The sequence below is a fragment of the Lissotriton vulgaris genome, chromosome 6, assembly GCF_964263255.1.
Source record: "Lissotriton vulgaris chromosome 6, aLisVul1.2, whole genome shotgun sequence".
Lineage (NCBI taxonomy): Eukaryota > Metazoa > Chordata > Amphibia > Caudata > Salamandridae > Lissotriton > Lissotriton vulgaris.
Window position 1 is genome coordinate 377,419,020 of NC_141694.1, and position 19,526 is coordinate 377,438,545.

Consider the following 19,526-nt stretch of genomic DNA (forward strand, 5'->3'; position numbering starts at 1 on the left):
ACTGGTCAAAGGCTCATTGGCTACAACCGGGTCCTCGCGGGGAGCGGCGGACAGCTCTTCAGGGCTGCCTCCCAGTCCTCGGCCGTTAGTCTAGACCATACTCTACTAACTTTCTTTGAGATGGTGGCACTATGATTCTGTATTACTGGGGACCACACAAAGGAGAGTAGGGCGTGGTCTGACCAAGGAACAAAACTAGGCTCCCCACACATGATGTTCTCAAGATTGGTAAAAAAAAGTGATCAAGTAGGTGACCACCTACATGAGTGGAGCTGGCTACAATTTGTTCCAAATGCGCTACTCCCAGGGTATCCAACAGACATTGCGATGACGCAGCATCGACTTCATCCAGGTGAATATTAAGTTCACCCAGGATGGAAAAGTTAGGGGCACTACTGATGGAAAGAGAGATCTTATCTAAAAGGTTGTTACAAAAGTCGTGGTAATCACCCGGAGGTCTATAAACCAGGATCCCTGAAAAGGTGCAAGTGGGCGAAAAGGATATAGAGAAACCAAGACTCTCACACTCTATAAGTGGACTCTCAGAGGTTCTGCATCTAAAGTTGTTCTTATGGATAATCGCCACACCTCCTCCTCGCCCCGTCTGGCGATCCCATCTAATAATAGAATAGTTGGGCGGAAGCGCCTGGACTATGTCCGGGTCAGAAACATCAGTCAGCCAAGTCTCAGTTAAAAAGAGTACGTCGAAATCTCGTTCCTCTAAGAGCAGATGGATTTCCACTGCATGCCTCGGGAGAGATCGACAGTTTATCAGGGCAAAAGAGAAACTATCAATATTGCCGCTCCCTACTTTTAAAGGCTTACAATGTGGACAGAAGGCCACTACCTCCTCTGGTAGTATCTCCTTAGGACAACTGGCCTTAACCCCTCCTCTGAGTGTCCTAAGCAGTTCTCCACTATAGCAATAATTATGGACACCACACCAGTTTAGAAAAATAAGTAATCTCTATCTAAAACAAAACAAGACCAAATTATAAAAATCCACAATACAGTATTAAAAATAAGGCTTTCAAATGGTAGAAATAGTACAGTTCAATGCAAATTGTTAATGTGACACTTTTCTCTAAAGGACCTTAGATGTGTCACGCAAAACAAACAAAATGGCCACAGGGACGGTGATGCGTCGGTTCCTTACACTCAGGAAAGGTGATGCATTGATTCATTGCTCCAGGGGAGGTGATGCGTCGGTTTCATACTGCAGCGAAGGGGAGTTGATGCATCGGTTCCTTACCGGAGAGGAGGTGATGCGTCATTTTCTTACTGTGTGAGGAGTTGATGCGTCTGTTTCTTACTGCGGCACCCAACGATGCAACAATCTTCGATCCGCGATGCGTTGATCCGGTATGATGCGTGGTTTCGTGCAGCCGCACAGCAGGCTTGCGTCTGGATCAGGGCAGTGATCTCGGACTTCAGAGATTGTTGCACCCGATGCGTCATGCGGCGATTTCTTGACCACGGCAGGAGCTGGGGCGGTTTCTTTGGCAATGTGTCGGTAACAGGTGCGGAGGCGACACTCTTCTTCGATGTTGGGTCAATTTTCCAGCCCCCAGCGACAAACAGTCTTTAGAGGTCCTCAACAGCAGCAGGCATCTCTATGCAGGTTGGAACTTCCAGAAAGGAAATTCAGGGGAGCTGGTGGTGAAGTTTTTGTGTCCCTGAAACTTCCGAGCAGGAGGCAAGCTCAGTTTCAAGCCCTTGGAGATCTTTTCTTCAAGCAGGTGACAAAGCAAACAGCAAAGTCCTTTTTCTCCTTTCCGAGGCAGCAAGCAGCCACTGCAGGCCAACCCCAGACAGTAAACAGCACAGGAGCAGTATTTCTCCTCAGCTTATCCAGCTCTTCTTCTTGGCAACAGGTCCTCTTGATTTCCCAGAAGTGATGTAAAAGTTTGAGGTCTGGGTCCCTCTTTTTATACCCAAAAATCCTTTGTTCTCTGAAGGCAGAGAGTATCTGTACCCAGCCAAAACTAGTTATTTGGGGCACTTTGCAACTGCATATCAACCTCCATTGTCAGTGTAAGCCCAGGTTCCTGACACACCACTGGGGGGGGGGGCGGGAGCCATCATTGTGGAAGGCAGGCACAGCCCTATTCAGCTGAAGATGCTACAGGGGTAACTTGGGCCTACCTTAGGGGTGAATAATATATAGAAACGGGAAGGTTTATTGACTGGCAAGTGTGTGCACTTGCCAAGTCGACATGGTAGTCCCAGACTGCACACAGGCTCTGCAATGGCAGGCCCGAGTCACAGTTTACAAGCTGCTTCTGTGGGTGGAACAATCAGTGCTGCAAGCCCACCAACAGCATTTGATTTACAGGCCTTGTGCACACATAGTGCACTGTACTAGTGTCTGACAAGTAAATCAAATAGCCAATCATGGAAACACTAATCCATAAAACAATTTACAAAAGAGAGAATATGCACTTTAGCACTGATCAGCAGTGGTAAAGTACCCAGAATCAAAAAAACACAAACAACAGGTCATAAAAAATACCGGAGGAAGGCAAAAAGTTCTGGAATGACCCTACAAAAAAGACCAAGTCCAACACTGACCTATACTTCATTTTTTGAATGCCCTCAAGGAGCAATCTTTTCTACCAGTATATTTGTTCAACTCATTCAGTCCTCTGGGTACACTTTGAATGTAAACAACGCTATGTTGAAAGTCACTAAAGATGTTCTACTTTTTGACTTGAATGTGCTACAATCAGCTGACATGTAAGTGGGACGAAAATGGGGTACCACTTGCCTTGTTCAATGCTCCATTATAGTTCTGCCCTTCATGGCTTGTCTCTTTTTTTTTTTTCAATTTTTTTTATTTTTTATTGACAGCCTTCCTACTCCAGCCACCTCTGGACAAAATGTTGGCAACAAAATCAACTCAAACCTGAACATGGTTTCTCATATTAGTTCAGTCACTACTTCGTTTTTCTACCTCCTATTTCTGAAACTAATTCTTTGCTTTCCCTTTTCCCCATAAAAGTTTGATTTTTAATGCATTTATGTCTGCCAAGATAGACTACAGCAATGAAGTTTACCTGAATTTGCCTAAAGCTGTACTGCATAGGAGGCAGCTGGCATGGAACATGGCAGTCAGAATTGTTATGGGCTTGTCCAGATGTAATCATATATCTCTAGCTTGACTTCAGTGCAGTAGTCAAATCTATGTATCTATGTACACAGATAATTAAACAATCAGAGTCTCTTTTAGTTTTTAGTTTAGATGCTCACTTTCTGCAGCACCTAGAAACCTCTGATGATTGGGAGTTATATGAACTATTTTAACATGTTACTTGTGCTGTTGTCTGAATGCGTTAAATGTCATTACCCTGTCCATTCCCTAAGGTCAGCTGGGCAGTTTCTACTCCATGTCGCTAAAACTTAACGAATCGGAGTTGAGGCAGGAGCTTGTTGGTGGTGGGTGCAACTTCATATGAGAGCCAGAAACAAAGTTGCTAACATTTAGGAGAGCATTAAAACTTTGCTTTACCCATCAGCAGTTCTCAATAGCTATTTATGGTACATTTCACTAGTGAACATTCTGTAGCATTAAGACACATACGGTGTACAGTACAATAGGAATTTACGAAATAGCAAAATTTGTAAAGTGAAATACTAATGTTCTAATGCTGTCAAAACCTAATAAGTTTATTTTGATGTTCATTGTTCAAGTTTCTATCTTATAATATATTTTACATGTCCACCCAGGCATACCCAAAAGATGCCAAATCAATGTCGATGCTATATATCAGACTATATTCTATGTCAACTGGATTCAGAAGTCCTCAATGTTTATTATCTTTTCTGTTTGCTCCAGCTCTCCAAAAAGACCTGGGTGAGAGTAGGGGTAAATGAACCTCTAGAAATGGATCTTAAAAAATAGCGAAAATAAAACAAGCATGTGAAGTTGTGACTAAAGTGGAGCTACTCAGAACTGCGTTGGGTTTATGTAGTCGATAAAACGTGCTTTCGATTAGCAAGTTTAAAGACTGTAAATATAACACCACAGATGAGTCGGATGAATTTGGAAAAATGAAATTCATGGGTCAATACTTATTGTGATAGAATGAGAAGTTGTGGCACGCTGCGGTTTTGAAGGAGAGGTACGCGCTGTGACGTACATTGTTCTTCAGCCAGACAAGCTGATGGCGTAGCTCTTATCTCCTGGAAGTGACGCAGCGTCACAGAAACGGGATACGAATGCACCATTCTCCAGGAAAGTCATCAGGCGGAAAATGCACACAGGAAATAGTATTAATGAAAGCCGCGTTGCTTCAGCATCAACATCTCTTCCCATCACACAGGTCCCCTGGGAGGCCTCGCACAAATACGTCTAAAAGCTCCGCGCTTCTTTCTTTGCGTGGTCAGAGAGATCTTGCATTGAATTAAGCCTGTTCACCATAACACGAGAATATTTAGAGGGAGGGACAATGCAAGTGTGTGGGATTTTATGGTGCCCGAGGCATCTGCGGATGTGTCACATTCGCATATTGCACAGCTGACTATTATGGAGTTCTTAAGTCCGAGGTGATGCTGAAGGAACACCTCTCAGCGACTCCAAGCGGAACAGGAGAAAACGAGGAGCAAATGTCAGTGGAGATAAAGAGAAAGGCAGGGGTGGGATTCGAAACATGCAGGCTCGTGAACGCAGGAGCCACGCGATTAAAACAAAAACGTTGTTGACTTATTGATCCTTTAATGTTTTAATGTTATGCTCGGGGGCTATGTTGCTGTCCCAGATGAAGGTCTCTGAATGTAGCCCTCTGGACTCTCAGGGTCTTGCTGGCCGTACACAAAGGTCATGCTGGAGACCTTCCCTGTGGCCCAGAGAGAGCTGACAGGGCTGCTGCTAGTAATTCAAATATCGGAGTTCAGTCCTCGGGGATTCCAGGATGCCAGTTGGCTGGATTCGAAAGAGAGAGGGTTTCACCTGCCTCTGTTGGGCTATGGAAAGATACTCCATCATTGACACCCCTACTCATTGAGGCAGTAGGCTCCTGTTCTTGGCAATGCTACAGCTTGCAGATTTTTCCGAGTCATCATACTGCTTTCGAGGAAGTTGTGAATTTATACCTTTAAAATATAAACAAATGGAAGAAATTTACCATCTACTCTCCCGTGAACGTGCAGTGTTGTATATGACGTGTTTTGGAGCAGTTGATGATTTTATTAACATGTACTGCATTGCTGAGAGTAATGTTGGCCGCAGAGATGATCAACGTTAATTTATTTATTCTTATCATTTGTAACTTATGACATCATTTTTATCAAACAACACACACCCATTCTCCCTCATTTGTATTCCATTTCACGTGATGCGATTTCCTGTGATATCTATATTGTCTCGGAGGCCATGTGATACAATTTCTGGTGATGTGACCTGTGTGTCAAGTTTAGTACCCTACCTATGTTAGTCCTCTAATGTTGGCCAGAAGTGAAAGTCCTGCACATCTGTGGGCCGACTAGATAACCTCCATGCATGTTCTGCTACACATTGCACACCTAAAATGAAAGTGCATAGCCTTGTCTCACATGGTTAAGTTATTTTCCTCATGCCTAACAGTTCAACTGTCTGCTTTTCTGGTTTCTAACAGAGATTGTTCCTAGAGATCTGAGGATGAAAGACAAGTTCCTCAAACATCTAACGGGTGAGCATCTAGTGTTCCCTTCATTTTCCAACTACATAACTTCCATGTGGCATCTCTTCCATGCTGTGGCTAATGGCTTACCTCCTTTCTCTCCTCCAGGTCCGCTCTACTTTGGCCCAAAATGCAGTAAACACTTCCACAGGCTTTACCACACGACCAGGGACTGCACCATTCCAGCATGTGAGCGCTGTTTGATATTAATAGAAATGATGCTAATATGTATGTGATTTTCACTTTGTTAAACGTTTTTTGCAGCAACTGCCTCTTCACATCAATCTAACAATTGATTTTTTTTGTTACTTTTCTTAATCTTTTCATGCTTTGTGCATAATATCAACAGTAATGAAAATGATAAAGTAGGCACATGAATCATCATAAATGTGGTTTAATAGGAATACATCTATTTTGTCTGCCATGTTGTAGCCATGTAGCATGGACCTGACTTTGAGGGACAGGATAGTGATGTCATGAACATCAAAGGCAGTGTTTAATTTGCAAAAGAATAAGTGATTGGCCCCAAAGTTTTGCATGGAAGCCCGCAGCTGATATTGCAGAAAGACATGAACCGCAAACACCAAAGCTGTCTGCATCTCTCATCCACCACCCTACATTCACTGCTTTGTTATCTCATATCTGCAGTTTCTATTTTATTACTGCTGTTTAAATCCCACGTACATGGTGCATGTGTTGTTCTAAAAGACGTATTGTTTACTATTTAGTGGGCATACAACCCGCCCACACCATATCATTGGTTGTTTTCATTGTAACTCTTAGTTGTAATCTTTTGATTACTTAGCTCCCATAGACTTCCCATCCTTTCTTGTGTTAGCTTCTCCCTAGTGCATAGACCAAGCACTTGTGTTCTTCCCCGCCTTTGTTCTTCCTTGTCTTTTGAAACACACTATTTTGTTCTATAAGCTTTTCCAGTATTATTCCTGGGCATGCATTGTGCTTTCCTACTTTTAACACTGGCATATAACTTCTTATTTATGTTGCTTTGCCCCTATCTGCCATTTCTATAGACGCTTTAGTTATATTGAGACACCACTCAGGCACATTAAAAATGCTCTGTAATGACTAAACATGGGTAACAAATCGTTTGAAAAGATGTGCATTTATTTTGATGAATGCCTTCAAAAGGCAAGCTTTTCTTTTACATTGGGTTTTCTTGCTTCCAAACGGTGCACTGTGAGTTTTTGTTACAATTAATACATTTATGACTCTGCATGTATGCAGGTTTCAAACTTTCAGATGTTTTACGGCTTCCTATAATGTTGCTCTCACCCTATCTTTCATCGCTAGCAATGCTTTAATTACTTACACCCACAACTTCTCTTATCAAAGTTACTGAGCAGATCAGGATGCCGCTTGATCATAAAGGAAAAGCTACAGTGATCCTGCTCGATCTATCAGCAGCCTTTAATACTGTGAATCAGGCTACTTATGGAGCGTTTGGGCAGGATCGGGGCGATCAGAACAGCCTGGGATTTGCTAAATTCCTTTCTCACCAGTCGTGAGTAATCTGTACGACTTGGTGATTTATTTCTCCCTCTTACTCTTTTCCTTGCAGAGTCCCTCAAAGGTCCTCACTTAGCCTAACACTTTTCAATATATATGTCACCCCCTTTCTTGAATTGATATGATTGTTGAGCTTCACCATGACATATTATGCTTGTGACACACAAATCATTGTCTTATTGGTTATGGAGGACACTGAGGTTGCTGCTAAATTCTGTGACTGAATGAAGGAAGTTATTTTATATAGGAGTTTTTAGAGCACACGGCTACCTCCAACAGAAGTGTCCCGGTGCTGAGGCAGACAGCAGATAACAGGCATGGAGAAGACAACTGGATGCTGGTACACAGCCAGGTTTTCCGAGCACGCAGAAAAGTTAGTTCTGTCTCTGATGAGCGGATGGAAAGTGGCAGAGCATTCCAAAGTTTAGAGGTTTTAACAGCAAAGGCTCTGTCACCAGTTCTTGACTTGCAAAAACGGGGAATAGCAAGGAGACAATAGTGGTTGGATCTTAGGGTCCGGTTGTGATGGTAGTGCTGGAGTCTAGCGCTCAGGTACGCCAGACCTAATCCCCGGAATGCTCTAAATGCCAGGGTAAGATCCTTGCATTTGATGCGTTTAATCACCAGTAACCAGTGAAGATTTCTCAGGTGGGGGTAATCGAGTGGCGGAAAGGTATTTTACAAATCAATCTGGCAGCAGCGTTTTGTATTATCTGCAGATTCTGAGTCAGACAGACGGGAACACCCAGATAAAGACTATTGGCGTAATCCAAGTGGGATGTAATAGAGCATGGATTACTGTTCGGCGACACTGCAGGGGAAGGAAGTGGCGAAATGACCGTAGTGTGCAAAGCTTCCCAAAGCACGAGGATGAGACTTGTCTGATTTGGATTTTGCAGGAAAGTTCATTGTCTAGTCTGAAGCCTCTATCACACTCTGCTGTATGCCACCCCACTAACCTTTAGCCATGCTGAAAACCAACCACACTCCTGTACAACAGGGCAAAGCCAATAGCTCTCACATAGGTGAGACCTATTTGCTTGCCAATGCTTTTTTATTTTGTCACTGCTTTTCCATCTTTCTTTACTTCCTTCTTTCACCCGTTTGTGTTTTTACCTCTCCGCTCTTGGTCAAAGTGTGCTGAGGATAAATACGTTCTGTTCCCTAAAAATGAGTGTGGTGGGCCCCACCTGCAACCACCAGCTCAAAGTAAGCACTAATAGTAATTGTGAAGAGTGACAATGTGGTAGTTAGGTAAAGGTCAACTCAATTTGGTGAGCAGTGAGATATTAGAGCATGCATGGAATGAGCCAAACTAAAACATGGGATTTTATCTATTTCTTGATGATTTGCTGTGTCGAGAGACATATTTCTAGTACTAGCTCACTCTCATGTCAAAATGCATATATTTTGAAGGTCTATTTGTGCATAGTTCCCTCTAGTGCCCTTGGGATGTATAGTCTTGTGAGGGAAAATATGGTTGTGCTGGTGAGATTTCCTAAGAAGTGAACTGCTTTAAGTGAGAGTAGCTTGTTGAGTTGGGCATGTATGGAGACAAGTGATTATTTTTTTTGGGCAGAGGGTATGTAATGAGTCATGGCAGAATTCAGCAAGGCCAGAATGGTGTCAGTGCTGCTGGTGAGAAGGTTTTTGGCCTGTTCCATGTTGAACAAAACAGGTGCCTGACATTGTTGGAGCAATAAGAGTTTTACTTTGTTCAGGAGAAATAGGTGGGCTAAGCTATCTGGTCCTTTTTTCTTCAAAAGATCTCCGAATTTAGGATTGGAATCTGTGGTAGACAAGCGATCTGGCACATTGAATGGTACATGGAGAATCCATCAAGGTTCATGCAGGCAATTATGCCTGGATTAGAGCTGGGAAAAATCACTGTTTACAAGGATCAACTGTACTTTGATCAATCCAGAGCCTTCCTATCTCTTCCTATCTCTATCCGACTGTCACTCTGACTGTCCCTCTCTCTGTCTCTCTCTCGTTGTGTCTCCCTCTTTCTTTCTCTCCCCATCCTTCCCCGCCCTCTCTCTTTCTCATACTTTCTTTTTTCCAAGCAGACAGTGTTTAGTTAATGCTCTGTGTCGTGGGACCTATGTTGTAGCCACACATGAGCTATCTTTCCCTCTCATCATGATTTATTTTATCTAAAACTTGGGTTGACTCTCTCTTGCTCTCACATTCACTCTCTAACTCTATTTTTATCTGTCCTTCAATATTTCCTTCTAGTTTTTTATACATCTGTTTTGTTCTTCCTTCATACTTTCTGTTTCTCTTTTTCTTGGTCTCTTTCTCGGTCCTTTCTTTCTATTTCTCTGACCCTTAAGGCTATCAAGGTGCTATGCTGCTGAAAATACTACATAAAATTGCCAGTAGCAGAAGAGACTATGGGGGTCATTATGATGGCCCGACGGACTTGCGTCCGTCTGCCACCCCAGAGGTGGAGGGACTGTCCGCAGGGGCAGCGCCGGTCCCTCCGTGCGAATTAGGATGTGACCGCCACCCTGGCGGTCACATCCTGTGTTTGTAACATTGCGGCAGGTGCTTCTTGAAGCAGCACCCGCCGCAATGCTAAAAATACATGCAGTGCATTTGCATGCACAAAGCGGCAGGCACCGCGCAGTGCCTGCCGCTATGTGCAAGCAAATGCAGGGGGGTACCATAGGTACCCACATGTGCAGCCCCCACCCCTTGACACCCAGGGGGCCCGCAACGGGCCCCCAAACAGAAAAGACCACATGCTTTTCCACAGCGGAATAGCCGCCGTGGAAAAGCATGTTTCCCCATGCATCCTAATATGGCTGGCGGTGTCTGATAGACACCGCCACCATATTAGAGCTTTTCCGCCGCGGGACCGCGGCAGAAAAGCTGCGGACGGTCATCCCGACCCCCCCTGCCATCCTAATCTGGCGGGGGGTCTTTTCTATCACCGCAGCGGTGAATCCGCATCCTCCGGGCCGGCGGTGGCTTCCGCCGGCCCAGAGGATGCGGATTCACCGCAATCCTAATCGGCCCCTATCCTATGTTTGAAGCTTTTTAAAGAGAACTGATCACTGTGACTACTTCACACTGAATTATTTGCCGTAAGAAAGCAGATTTTCACACTGAAACAAGTGTCAAGTTAACCATTGTTTGAAGAATTGTATGAATATATATTTGAGATAAATATAAACCCCTCATTAATCATCTAAAACTGCCTCTGAACCTTGATAAAAGAAAAACTATACTAAATCCATCCCATAAGAGAAAATGTAGAGTCTGCTTTCACAGGATTCAAACATCATGCTGTGCAATCGGGTACAGACGTACCCTCTGCCACTGTGGAGTGTTTCACTTTCTGACAGTGATTATCTTTGCCCTATACAGTAGTTAGCATCACTTCTAGGATGCTGATCGCTTCATGAAACGTTAGTAGACATTGCCGCAAATCAGGTCCTACACTAACCTAATGCAGATTCCTAAAAGTACTGATATTAAATATTGACTGAAGATAACAGTTCATCCACCTTACGAGGATGTCCTAATCTGGATGAAGACCCTCCCTCATGTCTGCCACTGGTCTGAAACAGGTCAATACATTTATATTACATTGACAAATTAATGTATTTGACTCTGAAACATTGAATTTTAAATTAGTATAACATGTTTCTCACTTGGTCAGACTTTTGTGCTATTTCGCTCTGATATACCACTGCTAGATTTTGCACCACATTGAATGTACCTTCTACATCGCTTTCAACTTTCTAATGTTAAGTGGAGAATAAGTGGACAATACAACAACTGTACCTGATACTGGTATTCTGTTGAAACACCCAACTGATAATATGTCTTACATTTCAATAAAACAAACTAACATATTTGGGGGTGGTGTTCTTAGCATCCAACACATGTATGGTTTGTAATTCCACATGTGCCCTTAAGGGACCACTACTTCTAATTCTCCAATCACATGTTAATTTTTACAGTCACACTCTACACCTAATTTAGGGGCTCATTAGGATTGCGGTTTTTCCGCATCCTCGGGGCCGGTGGAAGCCACCTCCGGCCCAGAGGATGCGGAAAAACCGCAGTGGACTGACCAAAGACCCACCGCCACATTAGGATGGCTGGTGGGTCCTGGTTTCCGTCTGCAGCTTTTCCGCCGCGGCTGGCTTACAACCGCAGGGGAAAAGCTCTAATCTGGTGACGGTGTCTCTCAGTCACCGTCAGGCAGATTTATGCTTTTCCGCGGCTGCTTTTCTGCCGTGGAAAAGCATGTGTAACTTCACTGCGGGGGCCGTTGCGGGCCCCCTAGGTGAAGGGGGGGGGGGGGGGCTGCACATGGGGGGTACCATATGCATTTGTATGCAGAAAGCATAGTGCCTGCCTCTTTCTGCATGCAAATGCAATGACTCTATTTTTAACATTGCCTTGGGTGCAGCTTGAAGCCGCACCCGCCGCAATGTTAAAAATAGAGGATGTGACCATCACATCCTAATCGCACAGGAGGGGACTCTGCAGCCCATGCGGACGTCCCCTCCTCTTCAGTGATCGCGGACGGACGCAAGTTCATCGGCGATCATAATCGGCCCCTAAGTCTGTTAGAAATGGGGTCTCTAGATGGCAGTGGCTTTCACTCTGTCCAAGTAGGGACCTTTCCTTCTAGTCAGGGTAAGGGAGTTACATACCCAAAATAACCCCTGCTCACCCCCTTGGTAGCTTGGTACGAGCTGTCAAGCTTATCTCTGAGGCAATGTTTAAAGCATTCATACATAAAACACAAAATAATACAGTGAAAGCTCAACAAATGCACACCACACCAGCTTAGAAAAATAAATATTCTTCATCTAAACCATACAAGACTAACTCAACAAAAATCCAGCATACATAACTCAAAATTCACTTTTAAAATGCTTAAGCAATTCTATCCCTAGATCTCTATAGATGCGTTGATTTTAGCGAAAAGTACCTTTTATGCGTTTGAATCCAAGATGAAAAACAGCCACAATGGAGGAAAGCATCAGAAAGCACAGTGACGCATCAGAACTTGAGTACCAGGGGAATGGAGGCATCATTTCTGCTGCTCGCAGCAAAAGTGTTGTACAGATTGTTTACTGAGAGGAGAAGCAGTGTCGCTTTCCGGAGGCGACTTCTTTTGGCGGGCGATGCATTGAAAGCGTGGCGCACAGGTGCAAAGCGCAAGATCCAGGCGCTGCGGGCCGATGTAAAACAGGTGCTGTCTTGACTTCCACATGAACAAACAACAGAGGTATACCCAAATGACCCTACAATACCTGGGTTAGGAACAAATTGTGAGGGAAACTTCAAATGAGTCAAGTACATTTAATTACTCTCTCAAAGATGACCATTGTTCATCATGAATATGTCTTATACATACCCAAAGGCACTAGCGCCCGTCAGCAGTGGGAAAAGAACACAACATACAATTAATTACATATACATAAGGCCAATACACAATCTAACACATAACATAACCCACATAAATAAAGCAAACAAGTGTCCCCCTGTAATATCTAAGAGAATCACTCTAAGGAAATCTGACCAGTGTGCCACAGTATGGCTATTCACTAAATAGACCTTGCTCTAATGTGGCACACAGCAATTCAATACATTTATGATTTATACAGATTCCTCCAACTGAGTGTCGACACGATCACATTTCAGCCTTATCTACGTTGGCCTCTTCAGGACAGGGTTAAACACATTAGTGTAAATAAAGACTTCATAACACAATTACTTCTGCCCCCATGTAAGTGCATTGATTTCCACAGCCACAGCAGGTGATGCGTAGATTCCTTCAGCCGCACCACAGCTGTGTGTTGGTTTTTCAAACAGACGGCAAGCTTGTGGTGCGAAAAACTATGCTGGAAGGGTGATGCATGAATTTTCAAGTCTTCAAGTCTTCAAGCAGCAGAAGCAACTCCAAGGCCCCAGCACTGACATTGACACTACTTGGCAGGTCAGAACTCCTAGCATTGGAGTTCAGAGATGCTGCAGAGGAAGCCTTTGATGGCCTGAGACTTACAACGAAAGGCAAACACACACAAACCATTGGAGAACCTAGGAAAAGCAGGATACAAGAAAGCAAAGTCCAGTTATTTCACGGCCACAGAGAGAAGCAACAACTGCAGGCCAACCTAGCAAAGCAACACACAACAAAGGGGCCTTACTCCTCCTGAAAGCTCTTCAGCTTTTCTTCATGGCAAAGCCCTCAGTACAGAAGTGTTCTAAAAATGTGGGGTTGGGGGCGTGGCTAGCTGCAGAGAGAGATGGCTGCCGCCTAACAGAGCTCTCGCCCTTCCATGGCGTGTTAGCTGTCATACCTCCGACTGGACCGAATATACAGGGCGGAAAGCTGGGGGTATTTATTTAGTGCCCCCCCCTGCTGAAATATAAGCTCTGGAAGGCCCCTGTGGGGAGCTGCGGCACGAGGTGAACCTGAGTCTGGGGAGCGATGCAGGCACAATGGTGGCGCTGATACGCAGCGTGTGACGACACGGTCCGGCATACCAATCCCGTGGAGCGCCAGCAGAGGCGGCAGTGGCTTGGCATGAGACCGGAGAAGTAAGGAGGGGGCCGGTGAAGGAGGGGCTGAGACCCGGGAGACCCGGCCCCTCTGAAGCGGCCCTGCATGAACTGCGGCACCGGGGCCTGCTCTACTCGAGGCCCCGGCATTTGGGCCTGATTACGGACAGTGGAAGGGCCCGGGTGATAGGTGGCTGGGTGAGGGAGTTGGGCCTCCGGTGTGTGCCTCCCCCCCCCTCTCCGGGTCTGAACAGTGGATCGGCAGAGGCCATGGGGTGAGGAGCCGAGGGAGGCGGGGCCCGGCCGGTCGCCATACGCTGCAAGGCCGCGCAGCAAGATTGGGCAGAAATCGAGCCCCTGGCTTTTAGGCCTTGGTTGGCCCTTACAGGAGATTTCCCCGCATCGCCCCCTGACTGGAAGCCAGAGTTTGCGAGGAGGATGAGGGGCAAGAGAGGCAGGTACAGGTGACGCAGCTTGCTGGGGTGTGCCCCCCCCACCAGTGGAGCTGCTGCTGAGATTCCCGTGCATGGGCCCTGAGGATAGTATTTTGAGAGGCTGCAGGAGGAGCGGTGGTGGACAGGGGTGTGACTGCAGCAAGTAGTCCCCCTGAAACTCCTTGGTCGGATGGTGAATGACTAAAAGAAGTGCTGGGGACTGCGCGGCTCGGTCGGACCAGGTTGCTGGGGTGTGCCCGAGGGGGTCGCATCTGGGCCTGAGGATCCGGGCCTCTGTGTTACTCCTGAAGGGTGGACAGTACAGTAAGGAGGCGAGCTGCATGGTTATGAAGATATTGTGCTGTGTGATCAATCTGTGGAAGTCCGGAGTCCCAAGCAGCGAAGCCTCGCATTACCAGGAGGCAATTGTTGAAGTAAGTGAACAAGGCGCCCAGACTACAAGTGGAGGGGTGTGAAACGTGACCACACATGTTAAAGCTGACGGCCCTACTGCGGGGTTGGATTTGAGGCTCCTCCAGCAATGGTGACCGGAGGTAGAGGGTCAAGAACCAACGCCCAAAATAAGCTAGTCAAATTTGCTTGGGCTAAAGTAGGAGAAAAAGGGGAGTCGCCTGGATCAGAAAAGGAGGGTCCGGGAACAGGACATTTGAAAACACCAGAGCCCGACCCTACATGATCATGATGTTATGGCGGCAATAGGGGGAATACGCACGCCAGTGGACTCAGTCACGGTGGAAGTCTTTTTGCTCCGAGCCGATTTTCGAAAAATGGATGAGAAGGTGAAGGAGCTGAAGATTGTGACGACTGCCCTACATACGGACACCTCGGAATTACAGAACTAGATGCTCGAGATGCAGAAAAACAAGATAGAATGGCGCAACAGCTGGACAATTATGAAGGCAGGGCCCGCCGCAACAATATTCAAATACTAGGTGTTCCAGAACGGACAGAGGAGCCGACTGCGGACCTATACGTTGAGGAATTGATCACAAAGCACCTGAAGCCAAAGTCGTTATCTAGTTACTTCTCTATTGAATGTGCCCACAGAGTCGGCCTAAAGTAGGAGCTCCTCCGAGACCATTGATCATCAGAGTATTTAACTATCAACACCGAGATATAATATTGCAGGCAGCCAGATCTGCTCCACCATTGAATTGATTGACAACTACACAGTGACGTTCTTTCCGGACTTTACAGCCAAAGTCCAGGCGCAGAGACAAAGTTTCCAAGCAGTAAAGCGGGAGCTAAGAAACCGGCAAGTGAAATATTCAATGTTCTTTCCAGCACGGCTGCGAGTGGAATCAAAGGGGAAATCGTGGTTCTTCGATTCGCCGGAGGCAATCTGGGACTGGATGGAGGGGTGGACCACCGTCAGAAAAGGAATCGGACTGATCAACGAGAGGGGCAAAAAGACAACTGTTCGGACATAATGTTCACGGAGGAGGCTGGAGCGGTTAGCAGGCTGGGAGATCAGGACTAACTTGCCCGTCTGCGGAACTGAGATAACTTCCTTGATGCAAGATGAACAAGTAAAGGGTCGGAGGGAGGGGGAGGGGTGATCTGTGGACTTAGCAATGTGCATGCTTAATTGGTCACTCGGGGTGGATGATATGAAGAATCTACTGTATAGACTGCTGTGATATGATGTTACATGAATTACCTTATAGCAAGGTCGGTGGTAGTTATAACTGTAAGCTTAAAGTAGCCATGGATAGGGGAGAGTGGTTCCCTCTGCATTTTTAGCATGCTTAATGGGGTGAGAGGCACTCTGTCATGTTTGGGGGTGGGTAGTTCTAAATCCACAGGCAGGGTAGCAGGGTGGGGGGGCGTTGAGGAGAACGGGGGGTGACAGAGGGTTGGGATGAGGTTTGTTGTTGCTGTAACATTGCTCGAAGTGTTTGGTTTTTTGCCACGAAGCGAGAGAACAGACTTTACTGTGAACTGTTGCTGTCCTTTTGATTTGCGTTCCAGTTTGGATGAAAGACTACTAACTGGTGTTGATTTTGCCCGATGTATCAGGCTAATGTTGCTGTTGACCTTATTTCTGACCTACAATATGATGGGTTGGCGGGAAGGTTGTTCAATTTTTCCCTATGGAAAGAAAGAGATCATGCGTACTGTGGGGTGGGAATGTGAGGGGTTCTTGAGTTCTATTCAAAGTTTAATTTCTGGGCTACGACTAGTTGCTATGATCGACAGGGTGTGTACTGGTGAGAATGGTTTACAAAACTGTCCTAACAATGATGGAAGAAACGGATTTGATGTGCAATGCTGCTGGTACTAGCGTCCCCTCCCTGGCCCCAGTGTCTCCTATGACTCTAATTAAAGCGATTCAATATTGTCTCAGTGTACATTCCTCCTGCCCTCCACTCAGTGACACTTGCCGCCCTTAGCACATTTTTACTGAACTTGCCGGAGGGTGAACTCATTGTGGGGGGAGACTTTAATGCAGTAGTGAATGGAACAATAGACCACCACCCCTGCAGAACGGTAGGGACGGGTACCTCCCAACTCACTGGGTTTTTAGATGCACTGGGCCTTATAAAATGGATGGAGATACAAACACCCTGGGGAGCGTGGATATACTTTCCAATCGGGAGTACACAATAGTCTTTCCCGTATTGATTATTTTTTTCTCTCCGCTGACAGCCTCCTTCATTTGACTGAGACAGTGATACGACCCAGAGGCATTTCCGATCAATCACCGGTATTTCTGGCCTATACCTAACACATTACAGTTCGAAAACAAATTTTTCCAATTTCCCCTGGCTATTTACAGATCCCTAAAGTTCGAAAGGATAATATTGCAGTCACAAAGCACTACTTCCAAGATAATTTGGACTCAGTACAGTCCCCGTGTGTTCTATGGGAAGCCTACACACTGTGCTGAGAGGACAAGCTATTACGTCGCTAACGGGTCACAGGCGGGCAGCGAGGGGCGACCTAGAGGCGATTGAGGCTGAATTGGCCGTGCCTCAGATGCAACATGAGGCTGATCCCACAGCTGAGACAGCCCAAAATCTACACCTCAAACAATGCGAGCTCACTGAACACCAAAGGGAACAAGTCAAGCTGCGGCTTCAAAACACAATACACACTATTTACGAACTGGGAGATAAGGCGGGCAAGCTTTTAGCCTGGTTGGATAAGAAAGAAAGGGCACAGAGGACAATTTCACAACTACATACCCCGACTGACGCAATAGTCACGACCCCAGTAGACATTATTGACACCCTAGCTGACTATTACGAACACATCTATACGTCTAATTCGCAAATGACAACGGAGGAGGCACAGACCTACATTAAAGACATAAAAATGCCGTCCTTATCAGAAGAAGAGGCCTTACTTCTAGAATCTGACTTCACAAAAGACGAGGTTCTAGCTGCAGTTCGCTCTCTGCAGTCGGGTAAGGCTATGGGACCTAAGAGGATCCCTATTGAACTCTACAAGTGCGTCTCTGATCTAGCAGTTCCGTATCTTCACGCAATATTTCTGGACAGTCTGAGTAAGGGGGAACTGCCACAGGATCAGCGAATAGCTACCATAATTGCAGTACCCAAACCTGGTAAACCCCCGGACGAATGTACATCATACCGCCCGATATCCTTACTCAACGCGGAAGCCAAGATCTTGGCAAAAATGATTGCCAACCGACTAACTCCACATCTTGAAATACTGATACACCCGGACCAATCAGGGTTCATACCCAATAGAAGCACTGCTCTTAATTTGCGGCGGGTCCATGCAGTGATGGCGCAAATACCGAATCTCCCAGAGCCTGCAGTTATCCTGTCCTTAGATGCTCGAATGGCATTTGATATGGTGGAATGGCCCTATTTATTTGCGGTCCTCCGACATCTTGGCTTTGGACCCAAATTCTGTGCGTGGGTGGAGCTACTTTATACTAAACCATTGGCGCATGTGGTGGCCAATGGCCACATTTCCAAGAACTTTCCGCTGGGTCGCGGCATGCGCCAGGCTTGCCAGTTGTCACCCTTGCTCTTTGCGTTAATTTTAGAACCATTGGCAGCTTGGATCAGATGGGATCCCATGATTAGGGGACTAAGCTGGACTGAGACATGGGAGGACCGCATATCGCTGTATGCGGATGATATCCTTCTACATCTGACCATGCCCAGGCCCTCAATCATATTTTTGGGCGGGTTTCCGGGTATAATATCAACTGGTCCAAGTCTGTCTTGTTTGTCCTCAAGGGCCCTCCGCCGCAGCTTCCGGCGGATTGCCCCTTGAAAATTACAGAAGAACCCTTTAAGTATTTAGGGATTTGGGTAACACCTAATCAAGATGCCTTCTTCCGCCATAATCTGGAACCCCCTCTTGATCGCTTCCGTACTGATGTCAAACATTGGCATACCCTGCCCCTGACCCTTCGGGGTAGAGCGGCTTTATATAAAATGATGACACTGCCTCGACTGCTCTATGTCCTCGAAAATACCCCATTTCTTGTCTCCCCCAAAGTATTTTAAGTCTATTGATGTACTAGTTTCGGGCTTACTATGGGGAAATAAACCGGCACGTATATCTCAACATAAATTGGTTAGGAGCTGGTATGATGGTGGGGTTGCCCTCCCAGATATTCAATTATATTATTGGGCGGCTCAGTTGAAGATCATAAATCAATGGCTGAACGCCCCTCAGGCGGAGCCAGCGTTTAAGGCAGATAGGTATGACCTTGGCGAGGCTGGTGTGCTAGGCGCACTCTATGATAAAAGGGGCGCCTCAGCCCTGATTGGCCTAACGGCACACACAGTTAATTTATGGTATGTGGCTCAGGCCTGTCTTAAATGTAAAGACACTGTTACTCAAATGACGCCACTTTGGTCGTCCCGTCAGCTGGGCAAGCTATGTAATACTAAAGGCTTTGGGGCGTGGGATTTGATAGGGATTTCTATGGTGGGAGACCTCTGGAAACAAGGTGCCGTTTTGACATTTGAGCAGCTTAGGACACAATATGATTTAGCGCCTATGGAGCGCTTTAGATACCTCCAAATACGTCACACCCTGGAATCACTTCTCCAGCCCGGTGCCCACATACCTGAATCCACCCCGCTAGAGGACAGGCTTCTAACAGAGCACATGCCCAAATAAGCGACCTCGTTCGTATATCGTAAGCTAATTAATAACCTACCAGACCCGACCTTGATACTAAAAGACACCTGGACCAATGAGGTAGGAGAGTTGGATGAGTCAGATTGGCAGACTGCGCTCTCATCCCCCCGAGAAGTAGCTATACCGTCCAGACTTAGGCTTGTACAACTGAAAATATTACACCGTGTGTACTACACTAGGGTCATCCTGCACGCGATTGGGAGCGCCCCGCACAAATACT

General features: G+C 46.0%; 1 protein-coding gene across 1 annotated transcript in view; it reads left to right on the plus strand.

The window, feature by feature from the left end:
• ALKAL2 (ALK and LTK ligand 2) overlaps positions 1-19,526 on the plus strand; it is a 221,856-nt gene that overhangs the window by 15,738 nt on the left and 186,592 nt on the right. Inside the window, exons 3-4 of the mRNA XM_086925202.1 lie at positions 5,613-5,666; positions 5,766-5,846. Coding sequence (XP_086781328.1) covers positions 5,613-5,666; positions 5,766-5,846 — 135 coding nt within the window. The remainder of the gene's footprint in view (positions 1-5,612; positions 5,667-5,765; positions 5,847-19,526) is intronic.